The sequence below is a fragment of the Rana temporaria genome, chromosome 5, assembly GCF_905171775.1.
Source record: "Rana temporaria chromosome 5, aRanTem1.1, whole genome shotgun sequence".
NCBI classification, from domain to species: domain Eukaryota; kingdom Metazoa; phylum Chordata; class Amphibia; order Anura; family Ranidae; genus Rana; species Rana temporaria.
Window position 1 is genome coordinate 237,336,266 of NC_053493.1, and position 13,172 is coordinate 237,349,437.

At 40.8% G+C, this 13,172-nt stretch overlaps 1 protein-coding gene across 2 annotated transcripts in view; it reads left to right on the plus strand.

Moving 5' to 3' along the window:
• The window catches only part of LOC120940645 (serpin B6-like), a 38,702-nt gene extending 27,911 nt beyond the window's left edge, over positions 1-10,791 (plus strand). The window contains exon 7 of one of the 2 annotated variants that reach the window (XM_040353623.1): positions 10,277-10,791. In XM_040353623.1, the coding sequence (XP_040209557.1) occupies positions 10,277-10,681 (405 nt within the window). In that variant the 3' untranslated portion in view covers positions 10,682-10,791. Of the gene's footprint in view, positions 1-1,705; positions 2,926-10,276 lie in introns of those variants that run through there. The other variant, XM_040353622.1, reaches the window with a different exon arrangement.
• Positions 10,792-13,172: the final 2,381 nt, after the last annotated feature.

The window sequence follows — 13,172 nt, forward strand, 5'->3', positions numbered from 1 at the left end:
ATAAACTCGGCTCCTGCCACTCCGCTGACTTGTCAGCTATCTTCGCTCTCCGGCTCACAGATCCAGTGGGTGGAGGAGGGGGAGAAAGAACAGACAGTCAGCTAAGCGCCAGGAGCTGCGCTTGTATAGGTACAGATTGGCAGATTTTTTACATAAAACAGACACAGGGACACTTATTATGGTACAGAGGGGACTACAGGATTTAGTAGAAGTTATGAGATCAGCAGGAGCGGGGGTAGCAGGCACTGGTATGAGCAGACAGGCAGGGAGTGGAGGACAGCAGAGACAGACACAGGAGAGCAGGGCTGTGGATGATGGAGGCACGTAAACTGACCACAGTGTCAGGGCTCAGCAGCCATGATATCGCAGTCAGTTTACAGAGGGGAGGGCATAGCCAGTTTTTTTTTAGGTGATAAAAGGTGCCAAATGACACGGCACAAAGACCTGTGCTGTATAACTTGCTTTAAGGGAACCAACTTAATCTTGGGGGGGGGGGGGGGGGGTTTAACAAATGCTTTAAGCGAGACCAGCACAATATACATTCTGAATGGTTGCTGATGTTTCTTATGTCTAAGACTTGCCACTTAAAGCAGAGTTCTGCTGAAATTTCTTTTTTTAAAGTCGGCAGCTACAAATACTGCAGCTGCTGGCTTTTAACATTAGGAAACTTGCCTGTCCAGCACGCCTGCAATGTCCTCACCCGAAGCTTATCTGCCCCTCGACTCCCGCGTGCAGGCGCCAGCATCTTCAGTAAGGGAATTTCGAAAGTGAAGCCTTGCGGCTTCTCAGCCTGGTTCCTTACTGTGCATACACGAGTCATGATGCGCGCTCTCACTGGTCCCTGCTGTCTTCTGGGACCCGTGTGTCTCCCAGAAGGTAGCAGGGGGGACGGAGGAGGGGCTGGACATGGCAGAGATCGCCGTGGAATCTGTGGCAATCTATCGCCGGAAGTGTGAGCAAATACCTTTTATTAGACAAGTATCTGCTCCCCCCTGAAAGGTGCCAAATGTCACATCGGAGGGGTTTCCCTGCATGAAATTTGCATGTCAGGAGATCGTGCCTGGCTCTCTATAGAGCCGGTTCACACATCTCCGGAGTGGCTCCATTGCAAATTGCACAGGAGTCCTGTGCATCTTCTGATCTGTTTTCAGGGATGAATTCAAGCAAAAATTCGGACTGAAATCGGACATGAAACAGTGAACAGGGACGCATCGGCCCCCTGCTGTGCACCGCTTCATGTGGCAACGTGAACCCAGCCTCAATGATAACCAATGCATCTTTAAAACATTTTAGGGGAGTTGAAGAGTCATAAGCGCTCAGAATTCTAACTCTACATATGTGCTTTGCACCCATATACAAGCTGGCCTGTAGGAGATCAAGAAATAGTTTTAAAGAGGGGGAGAAATAAATGCAAAGTTCTTCACATTCTGGCATTTTGTATCACTGAAATCACAGTTGGCTTATGTGAAAGGCTTTACGGTTATTATTATTATTATTATTATTATTATTATTATTATTATTGTTTATAAGGATTTGTAAAGCACCAACAGTTTGCGCAGAGCTTTACAATATAAATGGAGACAATACAATTTAATACAAGAGGGTTAGGAGGGTCCTGTTCCTGGAAGCTTACATTCTAATAGGTTGTTTAGTAGTGTACTGAATTATTTTTAAATTAATTGTTACAATGTTTTGTTCTTTTCAGCTTGAAAAAGAGTTAACATATAGTAAATTTTTGGAGTGGACAAACCCTGAAATGATGGACATAACAGAAATGGAGTTGTTTGTACCAAAGTTTAAGCTAGAAGACAGTTATGACCTGAAGTCTGTACTTAGTGACATGGGGATGGCTGATGCTTTTGACCAAGGCAAAGCGGACTTCTCGGGAATGTCTAGTAATAATGAACTAGTGCTTTCTAAAGTAGTCCACAAATCTTTTGTAGATGTAAACGAAGAGGGTACTGAGGCAGCTGCTGCAACAGCAGGAATTATGATGATGCGTTGTATAATGATTGTTCCAAAGATATTCTGTGACCATCCATTTCTGTTCTTTATCACCCATAAGCAGAGCCGTAGCATTTTGTTTTGTGGCAGGTTCAGTTCACCCTGAGGAACTGCATTTCAATCACTGAAATACTGAGGATGACTAAACCTAAAAAGGCCAATCTGGGTAATAAGGCTTCTTGCAACAATCGCAAATATGTCTTGAAAAACATTAGTCCTTGTAATTGAGGCTACACATATAATAATCATCGGTCACCAGAGTCATGAAAGATCTTCTATAGACATCAAAAAATAGTTTTTTTTTCATAAAATACTTCTGATGGTGCTAGATAAACTGTAAATTATTCCAGGCACAGGAAATGCATGTTTATATTGCTGGAAAACATACATTTATCTTGTGATGAAAAAATTGACGTTCTAGGACTGGTGGTCTACAAAAGATCTTTCGTAAACCAATCTTTAATCCACTTAGATCTTCAGACTGCTGTCTAAGGTCTATGTGTACACTTACATTTATTAGTTCAGTCAAAGTAAGCACGTCTGCAGAAACTACATTTACTTTTAGAGGCTCCTTCAAGAATTCACAATGAAATAACCCTTAGCTACGAGTCAGAATTCAGCTTTAAGGTAACTATGGGGTTCTGCACTTTAGATTTGCTCTTTGTGATGCTGTTCTGAATAAGCTAGTATTATGCTCTAAATTTTTCTATAGTTCTGTGAATATAATGTTTTGCTTTAAAAGTGCCTTTTTAGGTTTCGTTTTCCTTGAAGAGCTCCTAACCTACTAAACATTTGCTGTTTCAAATAAGCAATATTTACATATATAGATATTTTACATATAGCAAACCATTATTAAAGGGGTTGTAAAGGTTCGTCTTTTATTTTCTAAATTGGTTCCTTTTAAGATAGTGCATTGTTGGTTCACTTACCTTTTCCTTCGATTTTCCTTCAAAATGTTTTTATTCTTTGTTTGAATTTCTCACTTCCTGTTTCTCCTCAGTAAGCTTTCCACCATCATCCGAGCCGTGGAAAGTCATTTAGAACAGCTTACTGAACACCTTACTGAGGAGCAACAGGAAGTGAGAAATTCAGACAAAGAATAAAAACATTTTGAAGGAAAATCGAAGGAAAAGGTAAGTGAACCAACAATGCACTAGCTTAAGGTAACCTATTTAGAAAATAAAAAACGAACCTTTACAAACCCTTTAATGCTCAACAACCACCCTCCGACTAATAAAGAAAAGGTTCACAGCTATATACAGTGGAACCTTGGATTGCGAGTAACGCAGTTAACGAGCGATTCGCAATACGAGCACTGTATTTAAAAAAAAATCGTGACTCCGTTTGCGAGTTTTGTCTCGCAAAATGAGCACGATTCAGGCCAAAGCGGTGTGCAGTACCGCTTTTGGCCTGAGGTGGGGGGGGCGCCGGAGCCGATCGCAGCCGTTCGGAAATGCATGGAAAGGCCCGAAGACAGCATGGCTGATTTTGGCAAATCTCGGGTAGGAAATCTTTCTGGGGTTTGCCGAGGTCAGCCGAAGTGTCCTTGGGCCTTTTTGGCCATTTTCGAGGCTCTCCAGCACCCCCTGCCTCTGGTCACATGCGGTATTGCATCTCATTGAAGTCATTGCGGAACAAATCATTTCCATTGACTTCAATGGGAAAACTCGCTTTGATATGCGAGTACATTGGATTACGAGCATTCTCCTGGAACGTATTATACTCGTAATCCGAGGTTCCACTGTAGTTTGTCCTACTGAGTTTTGTGCCTTATTTAAGTGTCCTTTCCAAATGTAAATGACTACTTACCTTTTTGAAGTGGATGTAAACCCGATTGATTACATTTTGAGCTGGGCATATCCATCTGTAGTGTTTTCTTATCTCTCTCCAAAGCTCTAAATTCTGTAGCTGTCTCCTGCTCAGTAGTTCTGTTATCAGCCTGATAACTTCTGACAAGGTCTCTGACACAGGAGATAAAAGCAGTCTGAAATTTGTGTTGTGGGAGATTGCAATAAATAGATTAGCAGACAGCTTGCCTTCTCGCAGCACATCTCTGCACATTCCATCCTTCTTCCTTTGCCAATCTGTAGTGGGAGTGTGTGCCTTTCCTCCAATGAGCTGTCTTGGCTGAATACCTAGGCTTCACACTCTGTGCTGAATAGGAAGAAAAAATATGTAACCCGATTTGCATATTTTAAAGGATATAGAACTCTGAAGATAGCAGATATACATGTAAAACTTATGTAGGGAGATTTGTTTCATCCCTGTGCATCATCTGAGGCTGTTCACTTCACTGGGTGTATGTGAGGGTTTATATCCACTTTAATTACCTTTGTATAAGGTACACTGTCAGATGAAAATGTTTCACTTGCATAGCAAAGTTGGATGCTAATCATTTGAATTCTTCAAGTATTTGTCAATAGTCATTGGGGTTGATTTGCTAAACCCAAATAGGCTGTTCACTTTACATGGGCAGTTGAACTTTGCATGCAATTTGCCCCAGTGAATGTGGTGAAGTTTAAAGGGTCACTAAAGGAAAAAAAATGTTTTGCTGAAATGACTGTTTACAGGGTATAGAGACATAAAAGTTAACTGATTCCTTTTTAAAAATGATTAAAAATTGAATTTAATCTATCATATAATGTGCCTCTAGTTTCACGTTCGGTTTTAAAGGTACATACATGAAGTTCTGGGTGAGAGGTGAGTCAGGAAGACTCACAGAACCACAACAACAAATCCAGGGCAGTGTTTTGTTTTTAAAACGAATCTGATTGGTTCTGAGGAGTTTTAGACACACAGTAATGACAGCTTAGACCACCGTGAAAATCTTCCAGTACTGTGGTTATAAGGAAACAGGCAACCAGGAAGTGTGGAGATCACAGCAGAATTACAGCTACTTCAAAGCAAATACAAACAATGAGGACATGAAACCAGTACTGCAGTAAGGTAAAGGAAGCTATTTAGCTAAAAAAAAAAAAATCCTTTAGTGACCCTTTAATTTGCAAAGCGTATCCAATCATGTACAAGCAAAATGCAAAAGAAAAAATGTTTTGCACATTGTTGAATAATAGAAGTCCGCAGAGCTTCACCTCATTCACCAAGCTCTAGTGCAAATTCCCTTGAAAAGAAAAGCTTAGTTACATTTGGTAAATCAATATTGAGGCTGGTTCATCATGCTGCAGTAGCATGTAATACCCAAAAGAAGATCTTTCTGTGTTCCCTACTGCAATCCATTCCTTTCTTCATTTCTGCTAGGGAAGGTAAGACAATAAAAAGTAGTAGCTGACTGGTTGCTGTGGAGTAGTACAGACCATTAATCTGGATTTTTTTTTCCATATGTGTATGTTGATGGGTTTATTTTTTAGACATTTATTGATACGTCAATTCAGTATGACCTTTTTTGTGTGGCATGTTCATTTTCATAGTTATATGTATGTTTAAGACATCACACATTTTTTGTCTCGTGGAATAAAGCAAACGTTTCTGAAATAAAGCAATGTCACGTTATGTTCATTATGATTATTCTATTTCAATTGGAAAACATTAGCTGAAAGTTTTTTCTATCACCAGTGCCCAAAGACTTCCTTGAAGTACATGTTTTTCAGATCTTTTCACAAGGGGAATAGACAATATTATAGGCCATTAAAATACGTTTCTCAGACTATACCTGTGCTCATTGTAAAGACAGAAAAATATGCATTGTTTCAATAAGAGCATGGGTTCACTGGATTTGGTACACGTGCAACATTTGCTAGAGGTCCCAATGTTCATACTAGTGGGTGGGCCTGCTTCGTTAAGTAGTTAGTAAATTGCAGAGACCGCATTATCCACAGATGCCTGTAGATGCTGTTAAAGTAGAAATAAAGGTTTGTTTTTTGTCTTTTTTAAATAACAAACATGCTACAGTATACTTACCGGCTCTGTTCAATGGTTTTGCACAGAGCAGCCCTGATCCTCTTCTCGGTCCCTCACCGGCGCTCCTGGCTCCTCCCTTTTTGACCAGTGTCCCCAATAGCAAGCCACTTTTGATATGGGCACTGGCGCGTGCTCTCTCCTGAGCCCTGCTTTGTGTCCATAAGACATAAATGGCTGTGGCTCAGCCCCGCCCCCTTTCCTTATTGACTCACTGGCTGTGAGTGACAGCCATTGGCTCCTGCTGCTACCTTAGCCAATGAGGAGTGCCGGGACAGCCGAGGCTCTCGTGCACATTGCTGGATCAAGAGGGGTCTCGGGTGAATCTCGGCTTTGGGGGGGGGGGGGGAGAAACACACGGAAGGCTTTTTACCTTCATGCACCGAATGCATAAAGATAAAAACCTGCAGCCTTTACAACCACTTTAACAAATGCCAAGCAGATTTTTTACAGAGCATTAATCTTTTATAGAATTTATTTGGATTCATAAAAAGCTTTTGTGCCAAAGTCACTCAGAATGTACTAGGAATGCATGTCGATCTTTGCATTTTGTGTACATAAAGCTTTGAGTGGCCCCAAAGACCGGAGCTGGGGAAGTGAGAATGCATTGAGATGGTGCAGATTTGTGATGTTTTCTAGGATTTGTGGGATTAACACGATCCCATCTGACTTGAGAGAACTATAAAGGTAGCCACCCCCCAATAAAAAAATTTAAGTGAACAGGTCAAGGTACTCGTATGAACAATGCTGTTGCTTGCTAGTTTCTAATAGTGCAAACTCTAGGGCTGTCATCCTTCATCCTTGCTTTGCCGTTTCAGTCACTGACCAGACCTGGAAGCTAGCACTCGTGAGCTACACAATGTATCTAGGTCAATAACTCAGTATTCAGAAAAGCAAAAGTATAGAACTCTACTCTGCTCTTTTCTTTGTTGCACCATGATGTAAACAGAACCTCGCTGTTCTCACATATTATATGTAATAATGTCACACTGTGGTGACCAGCCTTGGAGATGCTTTTGTTTTGTTCTTTTCCTTGTGCCTGAAATTGGACAACACATGCACCCTATCTATGTATACCAAAATGCTTTTTCTCCCTGTCTACTAACACATACTAACAAATCCTGCTTACGTTGTTGTATATTAGCATTGTTTCTGGCACAAAAAAGGTGCCAACAGCCTCCTTCACTATAGTGTTGGCACTTTGCACCAAATGTTGCCTCCTTATTCTTCTGTACCTTTTACATGCACACCTCCATTCTATATGTTCCTGTTGGGTAACCTATCTAAGAGACTGACTAATAGAAACATGCAGAATGGCAGGATCAACACACAACACTGCCAGGAAGTGTCAAAACTGGGCACCTGAGCTACAGAAGATGACATCTAAATGTACTCCTTACTCCCTGAACTATGCTGTTGATTGGAGCAGTGTGCAGACTGGGGTATCAGACCCTTGGTGGCATGGGCTGCTGCTTGTGTGAGAGCTGTGATTCAACTCTCCAGTGTGTTGCTTGCACAGCTTATTTTAAAGTGTTACTAAACCCAGGAGCTTGCATTCACTATATTTGGTCTCCCACAGTACACAGAATATGAAAATGCAATTATTTTAGTAAATAAAAACTGCTAAATACCTTTTATCTCTAGCAGTATCTTGCAGTCTTGTGAATATCCGTGTCCGGTTGAATACTGGTTAAAGCTTGTAGAGGAAGTTGTCATTCTCCTAAGACTGTCCTATGAGGCTGCATGACCCCTGACCCTCTGTCTGGTAGTGCTGATTGGCACGGGGTCAATCGCATCACATGCACCCTCCCCCCCAAAAAAACTCTCTAGCAATACAAACTATACTGAGCACGTGCATAGTTCCCCCAGGGCTCTGTACCAGTGGGAGATGGATTGTGAACAGTGGAAGAAGGGGGAGGCCTTTTTACACAATGCAGAGGATTAACCCCTTGGGTTACACAGTGAATATAACAAGCATGCGTTACTGCATATACAGACTGATTTTACTGTTGTGGGTTTAGTAACACTTTAAGCCTTGCTGCAGCACTTGGTATGTAAAATTACACAAAAGAGAGATTGTATTTGTTAGTATATATGCAGTCAGACTGCATTAAAGTGAAAAATATGGATTCAATTTAGTTTGGGATTTATTTTTATTTTTGGGGGAATGCATATCTAAACTAGGTGTTTTTTCTTTAAATTTGCATGGTGTAAGCCTGTGGCCCTCCAGCTGCTGCAGAACTACAAATTCCATCATGCCCAGCTTTTGGAAGTTATGCTTGTAACTGTCACTTTGCAATGCATCATGGGACTTGTAGTTCTGCAACAGCTGGAGGGCCACAGGTTGAGCACCCATGGTGTAAGCAATGACACCCATACTGTTTGAATATTGTCACCTAACATACTCAAGAGTTCATTTTTTAGAACCAGAAGAAATCCGCTTTCTCTAGAAATGGTAAGATCTCCTATACAGGATATATTATTTTCCTTTTTCTTTTTCACGGATTTTGGCCTAATCACCAACAATTTTGCTAATGATCTCCACTTTTCATTTAATTTACCTTTTTAATTTAGTAAATATCTAAAATTTAAATTGTGTTAAATAATTATTGAAATAATTATGAAATGATCTTTCTCTCTAGAAATGTGATCCTATCTGTTATATACTATTTGATTCTGAATATGTGAATTTTAAGTGTTCTGTTTCCCGAAGGGGAAAATGTCACTGTGGTGGCAATCTTTTATGCTGGTCGCTCATAATATGATCTGATTGTAAAATATCTGTAAAATCCTATTATGAATATTACCACAGAACAGTGCCGATCCTGACCTCCCTGGGGCCCTAAGCAAAATGACATGTCACATTAAAGTTAAAGCGGGGGGGGGGGGGGGTTCTGCTGTCTATACATCTTACCTCTTCTCCCATGTAGCCAGCGAGTTGAGAAGCGGGGTGAGGGGGCGAATATGACTTCTTACCAGGTGGGGCCTCTAGTAATTTGGGGGGCCCTCCGCAGCTTTGCGGGGCCCTAAGCGGCTTGCATAGTGAGCCGATAGGAAGGATCGGCCCTGCCACAGAATGTTGGCTGGCAAAGCTTTAGGATTACAACAAATGTAGTCATTTTGCAGTGAAACATTTAGGGATATGCTTTGAAAGGGAAGATACACTGTTCTAAAAATTTGTGTGGGGGGGGGGGGGGGGCAGGTAAGGTATAAAACCCAACATATTTCAAATATGTTTAGAAATAGTATAAACTTAATTTTATTGTGGGTGTGCTAATTTTATTCAAACCGTTTATTTCCACCGTTAATATGCCTCAAAATAAAAAGACATTAGGGCTGTATTCACACCTGAGCAGACCGTATTTAAAGAGATTTTCCAGTGTTTTTTATTTTTTTTGTGCATTTTGGCACACGTATGCAGAAATGTTTTCAGCATTTTTCATGTGTTTTGTAAGCTTTACGTGTTTTTTTTTTTGTTTTTTTTTCTCTTGCCCAATAAAAATTTACAATATGTAAATCTGGTCTGGCAGCACCCAAAGTCGCATCTTTTTTTTTTTTTTATAAACCCCATGAAACAATAATACCTATAAATAAACATCTTGAAAAAATCCTATGGAGTAGCAAAACGGATCTGGGACAGTGCTGTTGGCCAGCTTCTGTCGAAGGGGCATGACCGAAAAAGGTCTGCCGAGTTGCTCCCGATCAGCACTCTCAGCCAATGGCTGAAAGCACTGACCGGAGCGTTCTGGCAGGAGGCTGCCCCCCTGTCAGAACACAATAGAACATGGGTGCTCAACCTGTGGCTCTCCAGCTGTTGCAAAACTACAATTCCCATAATGCCTCAGCCTTTGGGAGACATGCTTGTACCTGTCAGCGGCTTGCAATGCCTCATGGGAATTGTAGTTCCGCAACAGCTGGAGAGCCACAGGTTGAGCACCCATGCAATAGAACATAAGGGGAGATCCATGTACTAACATTGGATGGTTAGTACAGTTCCTCCTTCTGAACTGTCATTTTTATTTCCTTCAGCCCTGCTGGGTTGAGCAAAAAAAAAAACTAGTGTACCAGACTTTACAGTGCATGAGTTATGTTAATACAGTCAGATTAGATGCAAATAGTGCTTAGCAGAGTTCTAGTCAGCTTTATAAAACCTGTCTGTTAACATCAGCCAAGTTTACACAACACGACAGAGGAAAATCTAGTATTTTATTATCAGATCCATACAGCATGTTTTTAGATATTTCGACATTTGGAATTCATCTGCATTCCAATAAGGAACAATTCCTACTTGTTCTTGATCTGTTGTAATGTATGTTATTCCCTGATCAGCTTCTGATGCCATCAATCTGTTTGCTTCCAGCTTGAACAGGAACTAACCTATGAGAAGTTTGCTGACATGATAAATCCATCTAATTTGGAAAGAACGGAAGTGGAACTCTTCTTGCCAAAATTCAAGCTAGAAAACTTCTTTGACTTGGAGTCTGTACTTGGCAGTCTCGGGATGACTGATGTCTTTGATATGGGCAGATGTGATCTCTCTGGCATGTCTGGAGATCGTGACCTAGTTTTATCCAAAGTCGTACACAAATCATTTGTAGAGGTGAATGAGGAAGGTACTGAAGCGGCAGCAGCCACTGGTGCTGTAATCATGCTTCGCTGTGCACGCCGTGTACCAAGATTTCTTTGTGATCATCCATTCCTCTTCTTCATTGTACACAAACAGAGCTGCAGTGTCTTGTTCTTTGGTAGATTCACTTCACCTTAACATGCACCAAAAACAAAAACCTTGCACCCTACATTTGGATTTATTTCCGTACTAAAATTCTAACATCTTAGGACATAAAATAATGGTAATACTCATAATAAAACCAGGCAGGTATCAAAGAAATTTACTTTCTTAAAATCCAGCTTTAGAGCTCATGTGTACATATTTTGCTAAACTATAGCGTCCTAATTTAACTTCTTGGGAATTCTGTCCTTAACATTGAATTTAATATGCTGCAGATATAGTAATTAGCAGCAAACAATTGGAAGCAATGCAACACATTGGGATAGGTCCAAATTCTGGAATATGTATTCAGCCAAACTAAACACTTATTCATTGTACAGGAGTACTGCTTACAGCAGTGGTGCCCAACCTTTTGAAGAGCAAGGGCCACTTAAGCGAATTTCTAACCAGTCACGGGCCACAATGAGTAGAGAGGGCGGATGGCATGTCCGTGTCTGATCTGCATATGCAGAGTGGACACAGACAACTATACACTTTTTTTAGCGGATCAGATTAGAGGTAGGACACAAGTCAGTTTATGTCTGCCACTACTTAGAGGTGAATGGAGGGTCCAATTGGTCGGACTGACCGTGTGAAAGGAGCCCATGGTTGCTTTTACACTGATGCGCTGTGGTTTACCCACACCACGGGTGCAACGCAGTGTACACTTTTGGCTTTCCTGCACTTTCCAATAGACTTCTATTATATTCTGCAGGTTTGGTGCACTTTCAGAAAGCTCACCAAACTCGCAGGTAATAACAGAGGTCTATGGCTCAGTGCAGGTAACCTGAAGGTACACTGCTCTGCACCTGCAGATCAGTTTGAAAGCAGACCAGTAACCACTGCAAAACATGTGCCCATATAGACACTGTGATTTTTAGTAATAAACTGACCTTTAATAACAGTATTCTATTTTATTCCATCCCAGAGCAAGTGGTTGCGGGCCACTGGTTGGGCACCACTGGCTTACAGGGTCAATGAACTCCTAAAGGCAGCATTCAAGTGGTCTGCTCTAGCTTTGTTTGAGTATAGAATGGTTAAAACACCCGTCAGTCTTTTTGCTGTCTGTGCTCCTCTGAGACTTCCTGGCCTGGAGGACACGACATAACGTGAGAGGGAAAACGCTCCAAACTGTGGAAAGTCCCACCTTATAAACCCATTTCTTACATGAACGGGGTCCCCACTGGAAGCTTTTTTTTGCTCCTTCTCCTGTTCTGGAGACAGTTGTAAAAATTTTGGATTTTCCGTTTCTTCAAATACTTCCTTACTCTATCAAAAAGTTGAAAAAGTAAACAAATGTGGCCTGTAACAGCCATTGTGAGTCAATTCTTCATAAGAGTACAGGACTTATGTTTCTGAACTCAATTTCCTGGCTGTTATGCCGAGTAACGTGGTTATGAACTAGGAGCGTGTATAGTGTTTTGGCTCACAATACTAAAGCAAGACTATAGGCATAATAGCCCAGTAACCAGCACTTTAGAGGACGGCAATGGTTTCTTTCATGACCGATTCCCTTCAAGTGCAGCTTGCTAACAGCATGTGATTAATAATTCATGGCTACAGTTTTCTTGAAATATTATGTTTTTCTACACCTTTGTAATACTTCCTAAGTCAAATTTTCGTATTCATATTTTTTTAATGCATAAATTATATACTACTATGCTTTTAAAATCGCAAAACCTCAATTTTATTTTCCATAACGTTAGCAATACAATCTTTTAATGAATTCCTATGCGCTGTCACCTTTTAAAAAATGCACGGCAGGACTCTGCCCATACAGCTGCCTTGTTCATTTACAGAGTCCTGTGAATAAACAAACTAAAAGTAAAATTTTCCACTGCAGCAGACAGGCTTGTAGTTTCACTTGGATGCTGATGAGTGTTCTTGTAGGCCACTGACCTTTCCTCCAGCTTTTAAACAGAAAGCCATTACAGAGGACATGACTGCAGGAGCAGGTTTCGGGTGCATTGCTTTCCAGGCTCCTGCAGGAAAAAAATTATCAATGTACAGTTTTCCCCAAAATTTGTGAATGTTTTCTGTAAAGATGAACTTTAACCTTTTTAATAGTGCTTCGGTGACATCCCAGACTCCTCTGCCAGCAGCTTCTTTGGACCGCATTAGCAGCTTATTGAAATAATTGGGCAGCGCTGCTGTACCGGCGCATTGCAGGTGGTTTTAACCCTTTCTTAGCCGCTAGCACAGGAGTTGAAAGCTATATTTTACCGCCGACACTATATGAAAGGGCTCTAAGATGTGGTTAATTTAGAGAACTTTGACTTAAAGTGATAAAACATATCTTCTAGTTTTGTGTGCCTATACCAATGGTGTCTTGATTAAAATAAATAATAAAGAGACAATATGGAACAAACAATTATTTTTTCATTCTTTTATTGTGACTTTGATTTGTCAAAAAGTGTCTTCGCCTTTAGAAATGTAAAGTTGCTCTTTCCTATAGCTTTTAGTGGATATTGCCAACATATTATAGTAG